The sequence below is a fragment of the Pectinophora gossypiella genome, chromosome 3 (genome assembly GCF_024362695.1).
Source record: "Pectinophora gossypiella chromosome 3, ilPecGoss1.1, whole genome shotgun sequence".
Classification (NCBI taxonomy): domain Eukaryota; kingdom Metazoa; phylum Arthropoda; class Insecta; order Lepidoptera; family Gelechiidae; genus Pectinophora; species Pectinophora gossypiella.
Window position 1 is genome coordinate 15,752,937 of NC_065406.1, and position 24,938 is coordinate 15,777,874.

The 24,938-nt window shown below is 36.4% G+C and overlaps 1 protein-coding gene across 1 annotated transcript; it reads left to right on the forward strand.

Annotated features, from left to right (window-relative positions):
- Nucleotides 1–16,947: 16,947 nt before the first annotated feature.
- LOC126382068 (uncharacterized) lies at nucleotides 16,948–23,753 on the forward strand. The gene is made up of 3 exons (XM_050031770.1): nucleotides 16,948–17,330; nucleotides 18,165–18,359; nucleotides 18,992–23,753. Exon 3 carries the CDS (start codon nucleotides 19,205–19,207, stop codon nucleotides 22,550–22,552), a length of 3,348 nt encoding a protein of 1,115 aa, XP_049887727.1. The 5' UTR covers nucleotides 16,948–17,330; nucleotides 18,165–18,359; nucleotides 18,992–19,204; the 3' UTR covers nucleotides 22,553–23,753.
- The last annotated feature ends 1,185 nt before the right edge of the window (nucleotides 23,754–24,938 follow it).

The following is a 24,938-nucleotide window of genomic DNA, read 5'->3' on the forward strand; positions in this document are numbered from 1 at the left end:
GAATCTCGGTGGGGACAAATCACAAACATCACTTTGTGATCCCTAGTTTGGTTAGGACATTACAGGTTGATCACCTGATTGTCTAAAAGTAAGATTATCCATGCTTTGGAAGGCAGGTTAAGCAGCTGTTACTACTTACTGATGTAAGTACGTAGTCGTTACTATAATGACCCTGATACCAGGGTTTATGAGAATGGTAATCCACCTCATATCCCACATGATAGAAGAAGAAGTAGTCCATTGGTCTGCTTTATTTTCAGTGTTAAAACGCTAGATTGATTTGGAGGACAATTTGTCATAATCATTTATATTAAAATTCTAGGGGTTTATGTTCATGTGGTCAAAAAAGACCAGATGTGCTTGTGCAATATCTCCAAAAACGACACGTCCGATAAAGCAAAGTGCAAGAGAAATACGAAGAAGGCAGACCCCACCAACAGATGGGAATAATAAATGCCAAGGAGAAGAAGAGATATTCTAAGGGTTGATATAGGATAGCTAGCACTTCTTCTTCTCTCGTGTTGATTAAGAGAGCAATGTCAAATCTCATCAACCCTGGTGTAAGGGTTACTATTGGGCCTCCGTTGAGCCTCTGATATAGACCATCTGACGACTACATACTTACATGAAGCACGAAGATTGTGCACTGTTTCCCAGGAATGGACCTAGTATGCTTAACCCTATGATGTGAACAAAACTATTCTAAAATTATTTCGAAGAATAATCAGCGCCATATTCTCTCTATTCTAAATGAATCCGAGATCAACATATCAAGGTAATGCCTGTGAGTAATTGAATTATTCAAATTACAACACGTGTTGTTGACATTCGTCCCATTTGAATTTGACGTTCCTTTGATCGAATTTTCATGGCGGCAATTGTTTCTGAAGGGGAAACGGAATAAGGAACCAAGACTGCCGCATTTTAAAATTCTGCCGTTGTCTTTCCTGTATTTGATTTTGATCTCATTATCTTTCTCATTCCCTTTTTTAACGAATAATTATTGTTTGTCACAATCATCTTCTTTTATACCAGCACTAGAAACATACATACATAAACTCACGCCTATTTCCTAACGTGGTAAGCAGAGACCATTTGCTTCGATCCTGACACACTTCTCTTGTTTCATACACGGACGCCGGTTCAAGAGCATCTTCAATTTAGTCAATGTTCGTCCTTCTAGGTTTTACCATCTACCTTCGCTTTATATACTGCTTTTGTAATCCTATTATCTTTCATCCGCTCTATGTGTCCAACCCAACTAAACATTCCCTTCTTAATCTTTACGATGTCACTAACACCCTGTATAGATCTGAGGGTCTAAAAATGGGACATTTTGTTTTTTTTTTAATCTGGCTAATTACATTGTTGTTATTCCCGACTTTAATTGCTACAGTATGACCTTTTAAGAGTCTTTGTTACTTTTTATTGAAAGTATAATTATGTTTAATACGATCTACTCTGAACCGGCGAGCGTGTATGAAGCGATTGGTAAATGTGGAGGAAGCAAGAGAAGTGTGTCAGGATCGAAGCAAATGGAATTCAATAGTCTCTGCTTACCACGGTGGGAAATAGGCGTGAGTTTATGTATGTATGTATAATTATGTATTTTTTCATCAAAGTCGAGTTCCTGATATTTAAGGAAGTACATAAGAGCGGAAGTTAATATTGTACAGCAACAAAAATCGTTGAGGATCACTCAATCACTGTAATTACTCTCAAGAGCATAGGTACTTAAGTTATTTCTCAAGCGTATTGCACGTTGGGCCTCTTTGATTATTATTGTGTCATATTTTTCTTATGTTTTTTTTTTGCTTCTAAAACGCCTTCCGAGGCAAGCGTACAATATGTCACAACAAGAGTACATTTAAATATGTTCTTGGCAACGTCATAAAAGTCAATTAAGGATTTGTGTTCTTTCCCCTTACTCCTTTCAGAACCTGACCACAAAAATAAATAAATACATCTGACACCAGAAAACTGATGGGGTTGGTAATCCACCTTACAACCTATATGAAAGACGAAGCTATATATATATATATATATATATATATATATATATATATATATCCGTCATATAGACCAGGGGGGTTAAAAATTGCCACATCGAAGCAATTCATCTAAGAAAGCAATATTGCGATTTGAAATTTGTTTGCATTGCGCACTTACTTTTATATGCGCAAATGTCAAATTGTAATATAGATTTAGACCCAGAGGGGATGAGATAGATACAAATTGGTGCGGGGCGAAGAATTACCGTTACGCGAAGTATTATTCTATGGATTATTATGCTGCGAGGTCACTTATAGCCACACTCACGTAAATGGACGAAATTATTTGTATGATTTGAATAAAGCTTTATTCAGTATGTTTGGTCTTATTTACGTCCGTATGTACGAATTTGTGTAGAAATAGCTGCAGAGTGTGTTGTCATTATATCTTCGTAAGGTGGTAAACTTATGACGACTTTGCGACATGTTATTCCGAGAGTTCATTGCATTTCATGGTTGCCGCTTGTTCATATTAGTTCTTTGAAGTTTCAAACAATCGTGACAGCTTTGACAAGACTCATTACTTCTGATTGCATAGCAATTATTGTGGTAACATGTGAAACTATTTTATACCATTATTTTAATGAGCTGACGCATTTCTATTATTTCAAATCGAGCTAGTGTACTTTGAAATAAGGCTCTTTTTTCTTTCATGATAATATGTGTATCAGTCAAAAGCGCGTGCACGCTTTATCATGTCGCTATAGGATTGATTTAACCGCGTGATTTCCCGTTCGATGCTCCGTGTTTCCTTAAATTAAACCATAGAGCGATGACACACGGAGCAATTCTGCTCCATCGCGATGTCAGAGGTTTTCCATGTTACATACAAATTACATCGATATGCTTCAGCTTAGCTTTGCATTTGATGCAAGGAGTGGGTTTACATACCATACCCCTTTTGGGATACATATATTATGATGCTATGTTATGACATGCTTCAGTATCCTGTATGACTTTTTAATGCGATACAATAGAGCAACTGAACAGAAACAACGTGAGAAATTCGAGTTGGGTAAGAATTAACTTCTCTTTTTCCTGTTCTTAAAAAAGTTAAAGCATGTTATATCATTTTTACTTCTTACTTCATCTCAGCTTACAAAGATATAATGAGTAAACTTAGCGAAGTAGAAGTTAGTTCTCGGTTAGAGGTAATCCGTTAAACTCAGGTTATGCCAGCTGCAAGTACAGACGTAACCTGAGGAAGTTTAGGTATCCTCGCTTTGTTTGCGTATTATATTGTGAGCTGCTGTAAAAGCTGATCCACATGCAAGACAGACACACATTTTATGCCGTGCACACATCACATGCCATGCAGACACCTCATGCCATGCACACATCTCAGGTCATTTAAACATTTCATGCCACGCACACATTTCATGCCATCCACACATATCATGTCATGCACACACCTCATGTCATGCACACATCTCATGTCATTCAAACACTTCATGTCATGCACACATCTCGTGTCATTTAAACATATCACCCCATTCGCACATCTAATATCATACACACGTCTCATGCCATGATCATCTAAGGCCTTTTTATGAGATGATTTATAGAGAGTTTTTATAATAACGCTTATTGAAAACCAAGGTTCAAGTCTCTCCATCAATTATTATTGTTATTGTTCCATGGCTTTTCGAATAATTAATTCACCAAAGGTTATAAATCAAGAGGCAGCGAACTGCACTTAAGCCAAATTAATAAATCATTAGTGGAAGTCCGGTACCGAGTTTTGAACCCTTCCGAGAAGCAAGCAAGTAGTTTTATGTGTCATAAAACCACATGGAACTGGAGATGGACATAGAAGATGTTCACCTGCTTACCTTTGAACTTGATGGACAATTATTTACACAATGGCCTATCACCGTACGGTTCGTCATAACCATCTATGAGTTCATATCAAGAAAGACTTGCAGCTGAGTCTTCAGATTTTTTTTTGTACCGCAATTTTTCCCCTGGCATGAGTTAGGGACTTTGTCTAGCTGCACATGGCCGTTTGTAACTATCAATTTGTTTAAGTATACTGATTATTTGTGGCTCTAGGTGAGCATGTGTATGTGTTCCACCTTCAAACGCGAAGAACGTCTCAACCCATGTAACACGGAGGCAGGTCTGAAATTTTCCACACTTCTCGGCGGCAACAAATTGCTTCCTCCGCGGCCGTGTAAACTTTTGCAATTAGCGCTATGGTACTACTGGGGGTGATTGATGCCCGCAGTTATTATTATTTTAATACGCACTCCCTTGTTCCTGTGGCTTTGTCCGGTTTTTGAAGTGTTTCCAATATTGGGGGACTGTTATTGTCGTGGACAGGCTTTGATGTTGGTTTTTATTAAAGTGGATTTGTGTCGATAATTAAATTCGTTATTGTGTCCTCTTTAGAATATTTATGCAACGAAATTTATGTAAGCGAGTCTATACTCGCTATCTATCGCTATAATAGCTATTTATTATTCTTATTATATAGGTCATTTATTATCTCAGCATGCTAAGTTCAGTTCCTTGTCGGTCTATAGAAATATTAGTACTCAATATTCTACATTTTGAGGAGCTCGGTGGCGCAGCGGTAAACGCGCTCGGTCTGCGATTGTTGAAGTAAAGCAACTTCCGCAGAGGCCGGTCATAGGATGGGTGACCACAAAAAAAAAGTTTTCATCTCGAGCTCCTCTGTGCTTCGGAAGGCACGTTAAGCCGTTGGTCCCGGCTGCATTAGCAGTCGTTAATAACCATCAATCCGCACTGGGCCCGCGTGATGGTTTAAGGCCCGATCTCCCTATCCATCCATAGGGAAGGCCCGTGCCCCAGCAGTGGGGACGTTAATGGGCTGATGATGATGATGATGATGCTGTCGGCGTCGGATTAATGACGATGCATAGATCGGAAGAATTTTGCATGGACAGGAGGAGGACCCGGTAGTGTAATTGTTAACACAATCGTCCCGGCTTGACTTCCCGGCTTTGAATTTTCTCGTTGCAAATTCAGTTTGTCTGTCATTAAAACAGTTGGCTATATCGAAAACCTGTTTAGTTCATCATCCGATGGCTGCACCTCTGACTACAAAAAGTGATATAGTCGAGAACTTTTAATTTAAATATCGGGTGAGAGTGCTTATTCGCTCCGTATCTTTCCAGCCAAGTAGTTATATGCCATTTGCGCAAGATATAAAATAAGTTAAGTACGTAAAAAAACTTACCACTGCCCTATTTTTCCCTAAAAAAGTAGCATGAAAAATGCTGCACCGACAAGAGCGTGGCTATTAAATTGATAATGATGAAAAAAAAAACTTAAGTCGACATAATCTCTTTAACAATCGAGTAAACTGAATAGAACGAAACCAATATAATGTTTTGCTGGTGGCAACAATTTCTTTGAGGCGTAATCAGACGGAAGTCAACGCAATCAAGGGCCTCCGTGGTCGAGTGGTTGAGCGTTGTGCTCACGATCCGGAGGTCCCGGGTTCGAATCCCGGTGGGGACAATTCTCAAAAATCACTTCTCTCGTGTACGTTGTGAGGTGGATTACCAACCTCATCAATCCTGGTGTCCAGGTTACTATTGAGCCGCCAAAAGCCCTTGACATGACTCATGTAACGACTACTTACTTCAACAACAAACATCAGTAAGGAGTAACCGGGACCAATGGCTTAACGTGCCTTCCGAAGCACGGATCATCTTATTTTCGGACAATCAGGTGATCAGTCTGTAATGTCCTAGCCAAACTAGGGATCACAAAGTATGTGATATTTCCCCACCGGGATTCGAGCCCGGGACCTCCGGATCGTGAGCCTAACGTTCAACCACTGGACCATGAAGGCCGTTAGTAATAAACTAATGGTACCAGAGATGATTCTCGGATCAATAACGTTTTTTGTAATAAAGGTTTTTAGGCCATGGTTTTACCTTAGTACTTCGTTTTATAATATTCATTTACTTAGTCCAGGGGCCTGTTTAACAAAACTTACAATTGTAAATTACAACGACAATTTGATGTTCATTGCGTAGCTAATATGAAACTGCAAAATATTCGTGATCACGCACTCCGCAATGTATGTCCTGGACTCTCTCTCTGCATTACGAGATCGTAATGCTCGTCTCGATCGTCTTTTGTTTACTTATCAAAACAGACGGTCAAAAATATACGGTCGAATTGAGAACCTTGTCCTTTTTTGAATTCGGCAAAAATAAAACACAAAGAAACAATGAAATTATCTATCGAATCTTAAATGTCAACAACATTTGAGTCCCTTCAATTAGGGAATTGGGAAACTTCAAACCCGATAAACCGATCTACTTTCCCCTATCAAACAGCAATGGTGAATAATAAATGACACATTCTATAAATAATGAAAATGACATTCAAAGAACATCTTTAATACTACGCTGTATAATTGAGTATTATTAATGAAACTTACCTGTAAGTAATGACTTACCTTTTGATCATGATCAGTGACATACCATCCAATGCTCTTGCTGCAATGTTCTTACATTGTTTTAAGTTTACGCGGTTATTATCATAATTAAAGCACATAATAACGGGTCCCCATTTAAACGCGGTAAGAACCCGTTATTATGTGCTTTAATTATTGCAATGTTCTTGTTGTAAAAACTCTGTAATAGTATCTAACAGCCTCCGTGGTCCAACAGCCTCCGTGGTCTAGTGGCTAGAGCGTTAGGCTCACGATCTGGAGGTCCGGGTTCGATTCCCGATGGGGACATTGTCGAAATCACTTTGTGAGACTGTCCTTTGTTTAGTAAGGACTTTTCAGGCTTGAATCACCTAATTGTCCGAAAAAGTAAGATGATTCCGTGCTTCGGAGGGCACGTTAAGCCGTTGGTCCCGGCTATTAGCCGTAAAAAAACACCTCCACCAACCCGCATTGGAGCAGCGTGGTGGAATATGCTCCATACCCCCTCCGGTTGATTGAGGGAAGGCCTGTGCCCAGCAGTGGGACGTATATAGGCTGTTTATGTATGTATGTATAGTATATATGGACACCGGCTGCTTTTCTTTATCAAATTGTTCTTTCTTGTAAGGTCACGAGTACTAATATGTATACACTTTGAAACCATGTCGCTTTATTTTTTTTTGACAAATTAAACCGTTAGTCACATTTAATGTCAAATATGATAGTTCGACAGGGTTCTAATGTGGGTTACATGATATTGCTCACGACTGTACTCTAGTCTTATCTGCCTAAAAATTAGGTAATAAAGTTTTTTTTCCTAAGTTTTGCGGCTTTTTACTGCCGAGACCGTTCCTAAAGTATGAAAATTTCCGGCACTGAACATTATCAGCGTCTAAAAGGCGACTTATTTCAAATAAAGAATCCGTGTATTACCCTGTTATTGTTGTATAAAAACAAAATATATTATTGTTGTACAAAGAGTGACGAAGCAGCAAAACAAAATATCATGTCATTCTAGTTAAATCTCTTCCCGAGAATCTAGTTACAAGAAAAAGAAATTATGTTAAGACTAGTTCTTCTAACCTCTCCGCTTCCCAGATCTCTCGGGTCGACTAAATATTTTGCACGAATGATAATTGGGCGGAAAAAATGTTCACATTAAGCTTCTTACTTGCCTCTTTGCTTTGGGTCAAGGATCATCCATTAATTAACAGTGTGTGCGGACATTATTTATTACACAAGCTACCATATATCTTGTTGAGATGCAGGTTTCCTGCTGTTTTTCCTTGGAGTTGAGGGTCGCTTGAGAAATGAGCGTTGTATAAATTGCTCGTGATATAATAGCTCTAATTAGATATAAACAACACTTTGTTATTTATACACTTATAAACTGTAGGATTCGTATTATTGTCGCTTAGAGAACATGCGTGTGCGATGTTATTCCTTGTTTGGTAGGTATATAACAAGATACAGATAGGTTATGAAAATATAATATAGACAAAAAATAACAGCTTGAAAATGCATTATATTAATATTACAGAACTAAAAAAAAAACATGCTAACAGTGCTTGGTTATATTTTGTTTAAATAATAAATTAAAAATACAGTTTAAACACGAAATTAAGTTATTTCAGGAAACAAAATTAAATGGTAAATTTTATATTATCGCTAAGCGCCAAACCCGGAAAATACCCATCTTTAATTTTCCTCAATCCCCAAACCACTACAAAGTTATCGGAAGTAAAAACGTTAAACAATACATCGATACCCGGAAGTTTTATGCTCTAGCGCCAATTCAATCAACGATGTTATCCTGAATATTTTCTGCATGAGCATAAAGCGTGGTCGTTTAGCAAAAAGGTTAAAAGGTTACAATAAAATCCGTTGTTTTACACCCGCTGAGTATAACTGTAAACATAGGGACGGGTTTACGATGGGAGCGACGACCGTCGCGGTAATCAGGATTGTTCAATTCCTAGATATGACCTTTGCTAAATCCAACCTTTGGTCTCGAAGTCTAGTCTTCATTTGCATTCGTACGAGGGTTTTTAGAACTACAGCGACGTCAAATGCGATTTTGAAGATCTTTGCATTAAGTTGAGTACTGTCTTTGAGTGTTAGTGTTATCATTGTTTTTCTCAAACTAGTTTTGGTAGATTGCAAAATATTTTGTTTATTTTGATACTTTTGTTTGTAAAATCTATGTATATAATTTAAGTTCACGTAAATTTCGCAGTCTGATGATGATTGTATTAAGATTGTCAACGTTTACTTTTGAGGTTGATTGATCGAATTCAAACAACATTTGAATCTGTTTTTTTTTTTATCATCACATCTTCAGTTAGAATATCATCATCAGCTCTATAGCGTTTTGCCGTTTTTTTACAGGGTCCGCCTACCGCTAGATTCAAACTCGCGACTTTACAATGAGAATCAAGCGTTCATCCAACTGGACTACCACGGCTTAGAATATTATATTGTTTTTTATATTTCTACCGCATGTTTCCCTATTGTGTTTTTGCATTGCTTATAAGAGATCCTGCCTGATCTGTTATGTCATCGACCTCGTTTGCATGTTGGCTATATCCATTGAATTTTGTAATAACGTTTTCTTCATCGTTATTATAACATGCAAGCTCGTCATTCGATCTATACTTTTCGTGTCGTATTACTAGAAGTTTATTTGTAATATAAGATTTTACGAGCTTTTTGAAGTCATATAAGTAACTTAGGAACAAGTTTAGTATGTTATGACATATACAAATTTACGACCAAAATCACTAATGGGATGAGCAGAGTCACAAATATTTATTCCTTAAATGGATGTTCAGTAACTCAGGACTAATTTTTTTACACGGTGTTTACCACATGCTCAGAAAGATAGGTGCCTGGTAGTAGAGTTTTAATCAGAATAACCCTTGGAATAGTGACGTCATAGGCTCATTCAGCGCTTATCGCTATCGTCCTACTGAGATCGATTCATTCTTTTAAATATTATCCTCAGAGATGGTGCCCTGAGCCGAGGTTCGCGCCCAACTGGGCACTCTCAGGCCAGTTAAATTTGGTACCGGGTGAGAGCTCTTAGCGCTAAGTTGTTAATGTTATTGCAGCAAATCTACAACAAGTCACGTCATAATGCTATTGTGAAAGTGGCAACCCTAGTTGAAAACATAGACAGTGTGGGATGTCAGACGATGTTACAATAATAATACATTATGTTACAGATGCGGCGGGAGGCTGGTGGATACGGAAACTCGGACATGTAGTGTAATCATATATCATTCTTTCATTTTGCTATCCAAAATTCTAGATTAAGTAAACTAAATTCATCTTTTTTGGAGTTATGTATACATTTTTACAATAAAACACCAGACTATATTTAGAATTTGTCAGAATATTAAAAAGCTCATGTTAACATAAAGTTTAATGTAAAAATGCCCGGTGTTAGATGTGTACCTCTAGTTATTGAATAACTTGTAATGTTTACACTCATTGATTGAAAAGATGTGTTGCTGTTGCAGTTTCTTGTCATTTCTGTTACCCGCAACACCTTGCGAAATGACGTATATTTAGAAAGGTTAAAACGACCTTCACCAAGTTTATTTACCACAATTGCGTTGAATACATGATTCTAACTTCTGATTTCGTTATAGATATAGAAATGATGATTCCTAAGTTATTACGTAGGTACAGAATAAAATCAAAATCAAAAGAGTTATATTGCAATTTTAATAAAAATCAGTTAAGTATAAAACAAGAGAATACGACGAAGCTTGTTGTGAACAGTCTTTTTATATCGTAATTTTCTTCTTCTATTTTGTGTGTTGAGAAGTGGAAGACCAACTTCATCAACCCTGGTGTCAGGGTTATTATTGAGCCGCCAAAGGCCTCTGAGTTGATTCAAGTAACGACTACGAACTTACACACGTGACTACGCAACTTACTTACGTTACGTATTTATTTCTTTTACTTCTTTTTTATTATGCTCCGTATTTTTTTTATATACAATATTATATGTATAATATAATATACAAGCGTGATGCTTTTTTTTCTATCTCTTGTATTTATCAAGTTTAGTACTATCATGACTGTATTTATCTTAAGGCAAACATAATCATCATAATCTGTTTTTAAGTTTTTGTAATACTAACAAATATGGGCATCTGTGTGAAATAAAATTATTATTTTTTTTTATAATGGCCCATCTAGTACGCATAATGTAGTATTTTACGATAGAATGAATAATTAACAAGCAGTGAAAGCAAAAGAACATTAAAACGTTAATCCGAAAAAGTTTCGCTTCATTCTGGCATCTTGACCCATTTTTAATTTTGAAACAGTTTTTCGTTTTAACTTGTAACAACTTTGTACCCTTGTAAAATGTCAGTCAGCTGCCAAATATTAGTTGGCAAATTCGATTACTTTAAGGTAAATCATGAAATTAAGGTCGCTAGATCAATTCCTTTGGGTACAGCAATGATCACAAACATGTTTTTGTTTATCTCATACCACGTCAAGGGCCATAGGCGGCTTAGCCCTGGCACTAAGGTGCATAATGGAAACGATTATATTTCTTCAATCCTCGTTTATTAAAAACGTTTTATGAATTCAATACATTTTCCATTTTAAAAACAACCGACCGCCATTTCCCTGTCATTCCACAATCCTCTCTTCTCTCTCGCTCACTTCTCGCTCTCTCTTTCACACACCTTTACGTTACGTTTCATGCACCTTACCATTCCTACACTCGGCCATCCTGCTTTATTATTATTATGCTTTGTGCTTATTTTATTCCTATGATATGTCCTGTGTATACGATTTGTGCAATAAATAATTAGTGATTGATTGATTATTTATTTATTTATTTATTTATTTATTATTATTTGTACACAATGAAACAGACACAAGAAACATACAAAGAAAACAGATAGTACAGGCAAGCTTATCTCTAAACAAAGAGATTTCTTCCAGCTGACCTACGTGACAAGAGAGACTAATTATAAAAGTTCGAATATCATACTACTTATAGGCTACTTGACAACCTGGTTAGTCAAATGAGATACTGTGGGACTTATCAGGCTACGTTCCTCAAAAAAATATATAGATGGCGCTGTTTATATTTATTTTCGTTTAACCTTATAATTTCATGGATAACCGACTTAGATACATAATTCTAATGATGATAATTGTAATATCCTTTAGTGTTTTTCATGTTATTAAATTTTATAGTCTTATTTTCCTTTTTGTTTCTTTTTTTTCATTCAATGTTTATTTTTGTTGTATTAGTTTGTATATTGTTTTTTTCGTCATACATTGCATTGGGGCATACTGTAAAGTTGTATGTAGCTTAATAAATAAATAAATAAATAATACATATTTCATGATAATTGTAATTTCCTTTAGTGTTGATGATATTATTAAAATTTATAGTCTTATTTTCCTTTTTTTTATTCAATATTTATTTTTGTTGTATTAGTTTGTATATTGTTTTTTCGTCATACATTGCATTGGGGCATACTGTAAAGTTGTATGTAGCTTAATAAATAAATAAATAATACATATTTTATGATAATTGTAATTTCCTTTAGTGTTGATGATATTATTAAAATTTATAGTCTTATTTTCCTTTTTTTCATTCAATATTTATTTTTGTTGTATTAGTTTGTATATTGTTTTTTTCGTCATACATTGCATTGGGGCATACTGTAATGTTGTATGTAGCTTAATAAATAAATAAATAATACATATTTTATCTTTGTTTTTGGATATAAATGATGACCATTTTTATTATACCCAGGCACACGTACATCGTCCACTCATTATTATTCTGATCAAAATCAAGAGAAGATATACAGGTAGCAACGTAATTCTATATATCATCATCATCACAAGCCCATTAACGTCCCCACTGCTGGGGCACGGGCCTTCCCTATGGATGGATAGGGAGATCGGGCCTTAAACCACCACGCGGGCCCAGTGCGGATTGGTGGTTATTAACGACTGCTAATGCAGCCGGGACTAACGGCTTAACGTGCCTTCCGAAGCATCCCATTTTATATTTTTTCTTTGATTCAGTCGAATATTATTATTGTGATTTAAGCTGGTAGAGCACTGTACTAATCCTAGAAATGATATACCTTCAATCGTATACGTTTAGCTTTGCCAGACAATGTTGCGACATATATTTCAAACCTAACTATGTTTGTTCAGCTTCAGCTTTTGAGTTCCGCAAAACCCAATAAGCACTAGTCGGAATGAATCGCGGAGAATATTTTGAGTTTTGTACAAAAGAAAATGTTGCAGATTAAAACTATAGATTAAAGAATGACAAGCCAAAGCGTTGGATAGAAAGCATTTTGCGATTTATTTTGTTTTATTATATGTTGTTTTGACGTTTAAAAAATTAACAGACTGTATGTGTCAGTATTCACGGGACGGAAAGTCGTCAGAAGAAAATATTGGCGCGGCTAAACCTGGATGCGCATAATACACTACTACTATTTTTAAATACTATTTTTGGTGTGTTGCCACCGACTAAGCTATCAAAGAGAAGAGGAGATTGGACTAAATGTTTTCACCAAATTATCGGTACCCATTGCGCAAATGTCGAGTTTCTAAAAGCGTATCTCACATATCTGAAAGGCACGAACGAGCCATCAAGGGATGAATTTTACTTTCCGTCACTATCTATTATGATGGTAGTAGGGTCCAAAAAGTGTTTCCTAACGAGTTTACGTCATTTCTACAAGTTTTAGACCCAGATCAAATTATAGTAAATGCTGTTTGATGAATAAGTCAAGCCATGAAAAGGTGGAATATCTACACGAATAATTAATTAGTGTAGATGTTTTACAAATCCGGCATGAAACATTTTATGTGAGTGCCTAACTTTTTCTTAGTCAACGTTTTACTTCGATGCTTGCATTTAAATGTTTCTCATACCCAATAATTTCTTCAGAAAGCGCCTAAGTGAAATACTAATTTAAAAAAAGTTGGGTAGTTACTTTCAGTATTTCTCGCGTATTTATGCATCATCTAGTTATGTGATCCCTAGTTTGGTTAGGGCAATTTGCTACTGATCATCCGTGCTTTAGCCATTCAGACCCGGCTACTATTTACTTAAGTAAGTAAAATGTAGTCGTTACATAAGCCAAGTCATGGGCAAATGATAGCTCAGAAGTTGCTGAGAGATCTTTTAATCCTACTGCCATACGAGAAAAAAAATCGTAAATAAAGTAAAACCCAACAGCGTTTCCGCAATTGCGTTCGAAGAAGTATGAAACAAGAAAATATTTCTGCGTAATTCTTCCGAACATTGATCTGAAGATGATAGGTATAGGAGAGGTTCGACTCGCCTGTTCTCGAACGGTTCACAGAACTTTACGTAGCTCGGACTAGGACAGTTATATTGTCAGGTTGTACTAACTTAGTTTTCTAAGCACTTTTTTTACTAACAACCAATGGATTTGCATACATACATACATAAACTCACGCCTATTTCCCATCGGGTAAACAGAGACTATAGACCTCCATTTGCTTCGATCCTGACACACTTCTCTTGTTTCCTCCACATTCATCAATCGCTTCATACACGCACGCCGGTTCAGAGTATTTATGGATTTTATGGATTTGCAATCATCTGAAAATAATCATTTTTTATTTATTAATTTTATTGATGTTTAAGTGATAACCGTGGTCGTAAGCAGTTTTAAGCAAATTTTTAGGACTAATGGCATAGGTCTATGTCGATAGCATAAAACAACAGACTATAAAACGAACACGTCCGTGTTCTTTATTCTCTCCTAGTTTCCATCTACGGCGACTTACTTGTGCTTCAGTTTTCCGAGAATTTCACTTCTATAAGTAAGTACCTACATTATTCAGCGAATATTACTACTCCATTCAATCTAAGACAGCTTACACGTGCCATACGTATTACGTTAGAAGTAATAATAATAATGATTACTAGGTATGCGAGTATGGCTGTTCGAAACAGCAAAATTTTATTGTCTAAATGTAAACTAATTACAATTTTAGCCGTATTGTTCACAAAATTTTGTTTAACCACGAACAAAGCGTTCGACGTTTAAATTGAACAGGCTTTTAGAATATACCGCAAATTATTGATTTTGTACAAATTGATTTTCTGCAGTCAAACATAGGCGGAAAATTCAGTGGTTTTTGTTGAAACTTTGTTGAATGCTCATCAGACTGATATGTAATTTGAACCTATTTTGTGGCCTTTTGGCTAAATGTAGAAAGTTAATTGAAATTATTTGTAAATCTGAAAGCGTGTTACATGTCTTTGTATGAAAAACTCTTTCATGTGACTTTACCAACCCTGATGCCAGGGTTATTGAATCACCAAATGCTCCTGATATGGTTCGTGTAAATCAAATCTAATTAAGGTGGAACCATAGTAAGAAGGTACAGTGATTCCCTGCAAGGTCACAGCAATATAAAAGAGGCAACATGAAGTGCCTTATTATAAGATACACAAACAGCCTATATACGTCCCACTGTTGGGCACAGGCCTACCCTCAATCAACTGGAGCATACTCCACACGCTGCTCCAATGTGGATTGGTGGAGGTGTTTTTAAGGCTAATAGCCGGGACCAACGGCTTAACGTGACCTCCGAAGCACGGAATCATCTTACTTTTTCGGACAATCAGGTGATTCAAGCCTGAAAAGTCCTTACCAAACAAAGGACAGTCTCACAAAATGATTTCGACAATGTCCCCATCGGGAATCGAACCCGGACCTCCAGATCTTAAGCCTAACGCTCTAACCACTACACCACGGAGGCTGTTATAAGATATTATAAGATATTGGTGCTGATTCCAGTACACGCCATCCAATTATATGAACTCTAGTACCTTTACAAATCACTGGTAGACGAATTCCCAGCTGTCAAAGTGTCTTTAAACTCTTTTTAAAACACGTAAACACTTTCTAAACTCGCTACAAACGGAATAAAACAGCAGCAACAACTGTCCACGGCCGACCATGCCTATAAATTGCACTCTCGCCTGTGTAGCAACACTGGTTAAACGCTTGTAAAGGTATTATTTAGCATCCAGTTGCTTTTAAGCGCAATTTAGTAGGGAATTCAGTACTTTAACGGCGGCCAAAATAGCTTCTTTAGGATCATTGGGTTTATTACAAAAATTGATGAAATGTTCTTGTTATAATGGATGGTAATTATGAAAGGATCGCTGGTGCTTCGTTTTTATGTGGAGTTTTAAGTTGCTTTTGATTGTGTGATCCAGTTGCTAATGTGTGGTCTGTTTCTTTGGAATATACGTTAGATCAAAGAAGGGTTAATTTCGTTTATTTTATAATTGAGCTATTTTTTCTTCAAGAAAATACAGTTCTTGACCACAGCTTTGGTAAGATGCGAATAGCCATTATGGTATGTTTTAAGTAGCTTTTGACTACGGAATCTAGTTGCTAAGGTATTGTTTGCTTGTGGATGTGTGGCGGTTTCGTTAAAAATTGAGTATTTTTACTATTCAAGACAATACAGTTTTTGATCAGCTTTAGTATGATACGAATAGCCATTATAGTCTAGATTTTAAGTAGCTTTTGATTCCGTAATCCTGTTGCTAAGGTATTGTCTGCATGTGAATGGTTGGTAGTGTAGTTTAATGGAGATTTTTTGCTATTCAAGACAATATACTATTTTATCACAGCTTTAGTAAGATGCGAATAGCCATTATGGTATGTTTTAAGTAGTTTTTGATTCCGTAATCCAGTTGCTAAAGTATTGTCTACTTGTGGATAGGTGGCGGTTTCGTTTAATTTATAATCACGTGTTTTTACTATTCAAGACAATATAGTTTTTGATAACAGCTTTGGTATGATACGAATAGCCATTATGGTATGTTTTAAGTAGTTTTTGATTCCGTAATCCCGTTGCTAAGGTATTGTCTACTTGTGGATAGGTGGCGGTTTCGTTTAATTTATAATCACGTGTTTTTACTATTCAAGACAATTATAGTTTTTAATAACAGCTTTGGTATGTGTTGGCATCCCCAACATTAAATTTATATTTTTTAGTGTGACAACACTTTTGTCACTTCCCTTCCCTTCTTGCTCTCCATTCAACTACTGTGATGTGAACACTTTTTTGTACGAATTTAATTAAATTCAGTGAATTGTGCCTACTTCTGGACGTTTCATTCTCAGCCTTCGCCTCAGATAACCAGCCCTCACAGCCATTAGGAACCTTACACCCCAAACCTAACATTGTTAGGCGCAGAAAGGGAGCCAACCGCAGTGTGTGTTACGTGAGCAGTTAAAAAATCTCGTACGAGTAACTCCTTGAGCAGTAAAACCATACGCCAAGGACAACCGACGTGATTCGCCACGTGAAGAAGCGGCGTGAAGTGCCATAAATTTACATTCAGTCAGTGAGCTGCAAGAAAACATTTTTTTTTCCAACGGGAGTCATCCATTTTAAATTCTATTGCGTCATCATTTTTACATTTTACGCATAGAACATTTCTACGTGACACGACATCAATCAAGCAAGAAGGTAATCTCGACCATAAACATATGTGGTTTAGGGACGTAATCAAGAATTCAAAAGGTCGCGAAATTCTGCGTGCATCGTTGAACACCCGCGCTCGCGCCTGCCGCCGACGACTTCCGGCCGACGCCCAATCGCCATCTTGTTTCTTCTTCGCGTCGATTGCTCACCTTGTTTCGTGCCACGTCGTAATAAAATATTTTTTCAGAGACTAATTATAATTAGATCTAGTAATATTTTTAAGATCTACGTAACTAGTTTTTACATATTATTGTGTTGTGCTAGAAAAAGCTGCGTTACATCTTGCAAAATGGAAACGGATTTGTCATCAGGTAAACAAATTGACCATATATCCACCTTAAACAGGCAAAGAGGCTCACTTAAAAGTTCAATTACCAAATTATATAATCAATTAAAAGACACAACTTCTGAACCTCAGTTGACACGGGAGGCCCTTCTTGTTAAAGAAGAACGACTTCGTAATTTGTTCAGCCGTTATGAAGAATGTAATTTTCAAATTATGGGTTTTGATCCCAGTGATAAAGAGGATTCAGACGTTGTCGAAAGTAAATACTTGCACACGTTAACGATTATTAAACAATTAACCTCACTTTCTTTGTCTAACGAAAGTCAAAGTCAAAATAGTTCTCGTCATTATGTGCCAACTAAGTTACCTGAAATTACAGTGCCACATTTTACGGGAAAGTACTCAGATTATAGAACCTTCATGTGCCTTTTCAATTCTATGGTGCATGACAACATTCATTTACAAGAAATACAGAAACTTTATTATCTGAGAACTTTTCTGCGGGGTGAACCATTAGATTTGATTAAAATGTTGCCTATGGTCAGTGAAAGTTATGCTGAAAGTTTACAAATATTGAATGACAGGTACAACAATGAATATAAAATCAGAAATGAGCATATATCTATGTTATTGGATATCCCACAAGTTTCAAAGTCAACTGCTCATCATATTAGACAGTTTATTTCAATTGTAAAACAACAGTTAGCTGCTTTAAAAAATTTAAATTGTAATGTACAAGAGTGGGACCCAATCATTTTGTGTGTGTTACTACGGAAACTAGATTTCTTATGTAATAGGGAGTTTCAATTGGTACGGAGTGTCGATACACCAACCGTTCAATGTCTCATAACCTTTCTAGAGAAACGTGCATTAGCACTTGAGAACTCAGAGCGGCCTTCTTCACTCCATGAGAAGCAGAAAGCACCGGCGAGGATGGTAGCTGCAGCAGTGAAGAGCCAACCTCCAGCTGTGAAGGATCAGCCTCCAGCTGTGAAGGACCAGCGTCCAGCTGCAGACCCCGTGATGACCAAGCCGCAACCATCATGCTTACTCTGTAAGTCTGCACATAAATTATTTACTTGTGCCCAATTTAAACTTCTGAATGTTACAGACAGACACACATTCACAACAAACCATAATATATGCAAGATCTGTCTTACCTGTCATCCAAAGAGACCATGCCGTTACTTCTTCAAGTGCTCCATTTGCAAGCAGAAGCACAACACATTACTGCATGAGGACAAAGCACCTACTCCAGTCACTCTGCTGTCAAATTCTTCTACACAGGTACTCCTACCTACAGCCAGAGTAAAGCTCTATGCACAAGATGGTACAGAAGTGCATGTCAAAGCACTTCTTGACAGTGGTGCCCAAGTATCATTTGTAACTGCCGAGCTCGTACAATTACTGCAGTTACAAACAAAAACACAGAAGTCAGGTGTTATAGGTATTGGCAATACTGTCAGTAATGTAAATCAGTATGTGCCACTTCAAATACATTCTCTTGTACGAAACTTTAATATACAAGTGTCTTGTTATGTTCTAGACAGGATCACAACCAAGTTGCCCCAGCAGAAGGTTGACATGAGTAATTTTATATTGCCCCCCGATGTTGTCCTTGCTGACAAAGACTTTCATGAGCCAAGTAACATACATATATTAATAGGAGCTGACATATTTTTCCAGGTGTTACTGCAACATGAGCCTGTCTCCATCCAGTCGCCTGCACCTTCAGCACCTAATGCGTCACAGTCTGCACCTACACCAACACTACTCAGCACTCAGTTTGGCCATGTCATAGCGGGTAACCTCCCCAGCCTTCCTGCTCACCCCTCAAAGTCAAACAAGAAGGTGGTATCTTTGTTTTGTACTACGTGTGATTCTGATCTTAACGACACTATGTCACTATTCTGGAAGACTGAAGATGTGCCTCAAGTATTCACAGAAAAAGTGTCAGAGCACGAAGCATGTGAGCAAATGTTTCAAGAGAATGTACAATTAACTAATAACCAATTTGAAGTTGCCTTACCATTAAAGTTGCCTCTCGACTCTGTCAATGATACTCTGGGAGATTCCTTGTACCTTGCATTAAAGAGATTTCATAATTTGGAAAATAGGCTGCATAAAGATCCAGTTTTATTGAAATTATATAAAGATTTCATTCATGAATATTTAGAGTTGGGACATGGATCTAAAATTGACATTGCACAATATGATTTAAATTCAGATCCAGTTTATTTTTTGCCCCACCATCCTGTAGTAAGAATGGATAAGAAAAGTACTAAATGCAGGGCTGTATTTGACGCTTCAATGAAAACAAATAAAAAAGTGTCACTTAATAATTTGCTTTTAAATGGTCCTGTAGTACAGAAAGAATTGTTCGACATTTTAATTCTATTTCGATTCGAACAATATGTATTTGTCACTGATATTAAACACATGTTTAGGGCAGTTAGTCTTAATGAAAAGTATCGCCCATTGCAAAACATTCTCTGGCGTGACTCGCCAGACAACAATGTTGAATGTATTCAGCTAAATACCGTTACGTATGGGCTAAAAAGCTCGTCGTATTTAGCCACTCGTTGCTTAATAGAATTAGCTGATCGATATGCAGAGGATTTTCCATTAGCATCATCCATTCTAAAGAATCAAACTTATGTAGATGACATTTTAGCTACCAATGATTCCTTAGACGCATTGATAGAGTCGAAAGAGCAACTTTGCAAGCTTCTGGACCTGGGAGGCTTCCAGCTACATAAGTGGTCTTCTAATAGAGTTGAGGCTTTGCACGACATACCGACAGACAAACAGTATTTCGACTCTATTGACTTAGAAAAAACTAATTTATGTATAAAAACGTTAGGTGTTAATTATGACATTAAGTCTGATACACTAACCCTTTCTGCGCCTAATACAGGCACTAACATACCTGACACTAAGCGGGAAGTACTCAGTTTTATAAGTAAGTTCTTTGATCCGCTAGGCTTGGCGGGCCCGCTCGTTGTAAGTGCTAAGGTCATTATGCAAAAGCTTTGGGAAGCACGTCTTGAATGGGACTCCATACTTAACGATGATTTAAGAAAGCTATGGCGTGAGTTTTATGAAAGTCTTTCAATTATGGCTCCCATGAGTTTCAATCGTTATGTCTGCTTACAAAATGCAACATGTCTGCAACTGATAGGTTTCGCCGATGCCTCGAGTTCCGCTGCTTACGGCTGCTGTGTGTACCTGCGTGTGGTTGACTCAACAGGTAATGTGAATGTTTCCTTACTCTGTTCGAAGTCTCGCGTCAACCCCATCAAACAGAGTCTCACCGTGCCGCGACTGGAGCTCAATGCCGCACTGCTGCTTGCGAAGCTTATCACCAGAGTGCATGATACACTCTCATTAAAAAAGACCATTAACAATGTTGTATTATACTCCGACTCACAGATTGTTCTGGCTTGGATACAGACTAATGCTGCTAAATTAAATACTTATGTAGCAAACAGGGTAAAGGAGATCTCCCAGCTCACCAGTAAGTATACATGGGCATATGTAAACACGCACGAGAATCCTGCCGACTGCCTGAGCCGAGGCGTCCTACCCCATGAGCTCGAGAGCAACCAGTTGTGGTGGACAGCACCTTTATTCCTCCATGACAGTAAGTATGTTGCTCCCCAACAAGAGCAGTACACGGCCGACGGTCTACCCGAGGTGAGAAGGAGCTCTGAGTTCTCTAGTGCAATGGTTTGTACTCTCTCTGATAAGGCAGACATAAACCTTGATTTTCTTGATAAATATTCAGATATAAATAGAATGCAAAGGGTTCTTGCTTACATTTTACGTTTCTGTAGTAACACACGCACAAAAACTGATAAAATAAAACATAATTTCATATCTAGTTCTGAATTAAATAGCTCATTAAATTTAATATTAAGATATGAACAACAAAAGTTTATGAAAGAAGAATTATATTCTTTAAAATGTAATAATACTGTAAAGGGTAATATTAAGGCCTTGTATCCATTCATTGATGACAGTGGTTTAATAAGGGTAGGTGGCCGATTGCATAACGCCAATATTCCTTATTCTCAAAAACACCCCATTGTCCTGCCTAAAGGTTCCCGAGTAACAGAGTTAATTATTAGAAGCGAGCATGAGAAAAACCTTCACGCGGGACAACGACTTGTTCTTTCATCAATGAATCAAAAATACTGGCTGCTTAACGGTATTCGTGAAATCAAAAAGGTCATACACAAGTGTATTGTATGTTGGAAATTAAAAAAGAATGTATCTCAACAACTGATGGGTTCTTTACCACATGACAGAGTGAATGCATGTCGTCCATTTCAGAAAATCGGTATTGACTTTGCTGGCCCGATAAGCGTCAAACAATCAACGATACGTCGGTCTGTCGTATCAACAGGCTATATTTGTGTCATAGTCTGCTTCGTTACAAAAGCAGTACACTTAGAATTGCTCTCTGATATAAAAACAGAATCATTTCTTGCCTGTTTTGACCGCTTCATTTCCCGTCGAGGCCTTCCTACAGACGTATACTGTGACAATGCATCCACTTTTAAATGTGCAAAAAGTAAATTAGATGACTTCTATAAATTACAGACTTCCAAAGCTCACCAATCACAGGTACAAGGATATGCATCTCAAAAAGGCATAAATTTCCATTTTATTCCTTGCTATTCACCCATTTTTGGTGGTCTTTGGGAAGCTGGTGTTAAAAGTGTGAAACACCACATGAAAAGAGTCGTTCAGAAGGCATTGTTAACCTATGAACAGTTACATACTGTACTATGTAAAATTGAAGCTATTCTAAACAGCAGGCCTTTAATTCCGTTATCAAATGATGTTAATGACTATTCTTATTTAACACCAGGCCACTTCCTGATTGGAACAGCTTTAAATTCCTATCCAGAGCAAGATGTAACAGACATACCTCAGAACAGACTCAAGTTCTGGAGAATATGTATTAGTATGCAACAATGTTTCTGGAAAGTTTGGAATAGACATTATTTGAATATTTTACAATCACGTCCAAAGTGGACAGACGTAATGCCTAATATAGAAGTAGGTTCTCTTGTAATACTCAGTGAAAGCAATTCACCCCCTTTGTATTGGCCTATGGCAAGGGTGACTAAGTTGTTTCCTGGCTCTGATAATATTGTTCGTGCGGTAGAAGTTAAAACAGCTAATGGGAATACCCATACGAGATCTATAACTCGCGTATGTGTATTACCAATTAAATAAAGTTCATAGTGTAACTTATTTAATCATTATACAATTTATTTTCTTATTTACAATGTAGACATTTTTCCTTTAGTATACACATTATTATACCTAGTTTTCTAAAGTGTTAGGCTGGGTAATGTATACCATTTTCGTGCTCCCGAGGTGCAGGCGTACTCGCTGCGTTGTCTTTTTAATTAATAATAATAAGTATGTACTGTCAAGTGCAGATGTCAGTAGGTACTACATACATTTTTCTTTTATTTGAAACATGTGTATGTTTAATATCTAAGTATAAACGTTATTGCCTTTCTATTTACTAGATATTAAGTTTATTAAGCCACCTATTGTAGGTATGTTATGATAAGGACGTATGCTATGTTTATTAAGTCAATTTGGACATGGCATATTTTCCAAATATTCCTTCTATTTTGTAATGAGTATGTGTAAAGTTTTCTTTAGTGCATGACTGTGTCAAATTGATCCTTTTCTTTTGTGATGATTAGGTGTAAAAGTTTTTAAATAGTTAAGTAACTAAAGTTGAACTAGGACAATGTTGTATGTTATGTCATGGTGTATGTTATGTCAATAGGTACATCCATACTTACTTATAATTATTTTTTGTATCTTACATGCTTGAATGCTGTCATTTAACATTTTCTTTAAAAAATGTAATCTTATGTTTTACAAATGTACAACTTCTTTGTCATAATAACCATTTGTAGGCATAAAAGTTACTAGATTTTCTTTTATATCGTTTTATATGCGACCACAAACATTATCAAGTTAATAAATTAACATTCTAAATTTCATTCATAAAATGTTTAGTTTGTTTGATAGATTTGTGTTTGTTCAAAGCCACTAGCGTTTGTCACTATAATATTGTTATGTAAAGTAATTTATAGTCAATAACAAACCTGTTTTTAATATGCTAGCTTTTGCTTTGCCATACAGTTTAGTTTGGCTTTGAATTGTTTGTATAATGTTTAAAGTCATTAGAATTTTGGTTTTTTGTACTAATTGTTTTGTATAAAAGTACTTTACTCGTAACTAAAGCTTTCTTTTGTGGCCGCAGCATGTTGGCATCCCCAACATTAAATTTATATTTTTTAGTGTGACAACACTTTTGTCACTTCCCTTCCCTTCTTGCTCTCCATTCAACTACTGTGATGTGAACACTTTTTTGTACGAATTTAATTAAATTCAGTGAATTGTGCCTACTTCTGGACGTTTCATTCTCAGCCTTCGCCTCAGATAACCAGCCCTCACAGCCATTAGGAACCTTACACCCCAAACCTAACAGTATGATACGAATAGCCATTATGATATGTTTTAAGTAGCTTTTGATTACGTAATCCAGTTGCTAAGGTATTATCTGCTTGTGGATGGGTAGCGGTTTCGTTAATTTTTTCGTTAGTTTTTTGCTATTCAAAATAACACAGTTTTTAATCACAGCATTCGTATGATACCAATAACCATTATGGTATAGGTTTAAAGCAGGTTTCAATTCTATGATCTAGTGTTGTTGTAAAGTGTTGTCTGCTTGTGGATGGGTGTTGTTTTTTTAAATTTTATAATTGAGGTATTTTGCTATTCACGACTTCTTTTGTGTCTCAGTTTTTGATCACAGCTTTTGTGTGATGTCAATAGTCATTATGGTATAAGATGTTTTTAAGGCACTAAGGTGACGCTGCTGTTATCGACTCTGACAAGTTAGTTCAATACTTTTACATAAACAAGTTTACTTTTGGAGAATTATAGAACATTTATCGTGAGAATTAAGTACGTTTTTCAATTAACCTTTTTGTGTGCAGATTCAGCAGTCGTTTGCAATTTTAAAATATTCACAAAGTATTTACGTACGCAAATAATAATAATTATATTGGGAATCAAATATTGTTTGAATATAAAATTAAATGAATTTATTCGACAGCTTTACAGCTATTTTGCTTTTTATTTACATTTAGTTATTCGTGTAGTGTGTAGTTTATTGATTCGAATGAATTTGCAAATGAATGAATGAACGAATTTGCCTTTCAACTGTTTTAAGACAGTACTTAAACAAAAACTTTACAAAAAAGGTTAGTGATTATTTAGAAGATATGAATGATAAACTGTCTGAGAGCTGATTATATATAATATAAATTAAACTGATATAAATTACTTAATTGTATACCAATATTTTATGTTTATTTTTAAAGAACGTCTAGGGCCCTGTGCCGAGGTTTTTCTTGTAGCTTCTTTTCCCCGGCTATACAGGTTGTGAGAAGCTGCAGTAGTTTTAGGCGGATGAGACGTTCGTTATGTAAAAATTGACGATTCAAAGTGTGAATTTATAATGTAATATCAAAGTACAACACGAGGTACTTTACATATTTCAAATTTATAGGTAAGTTATACCTTTAAT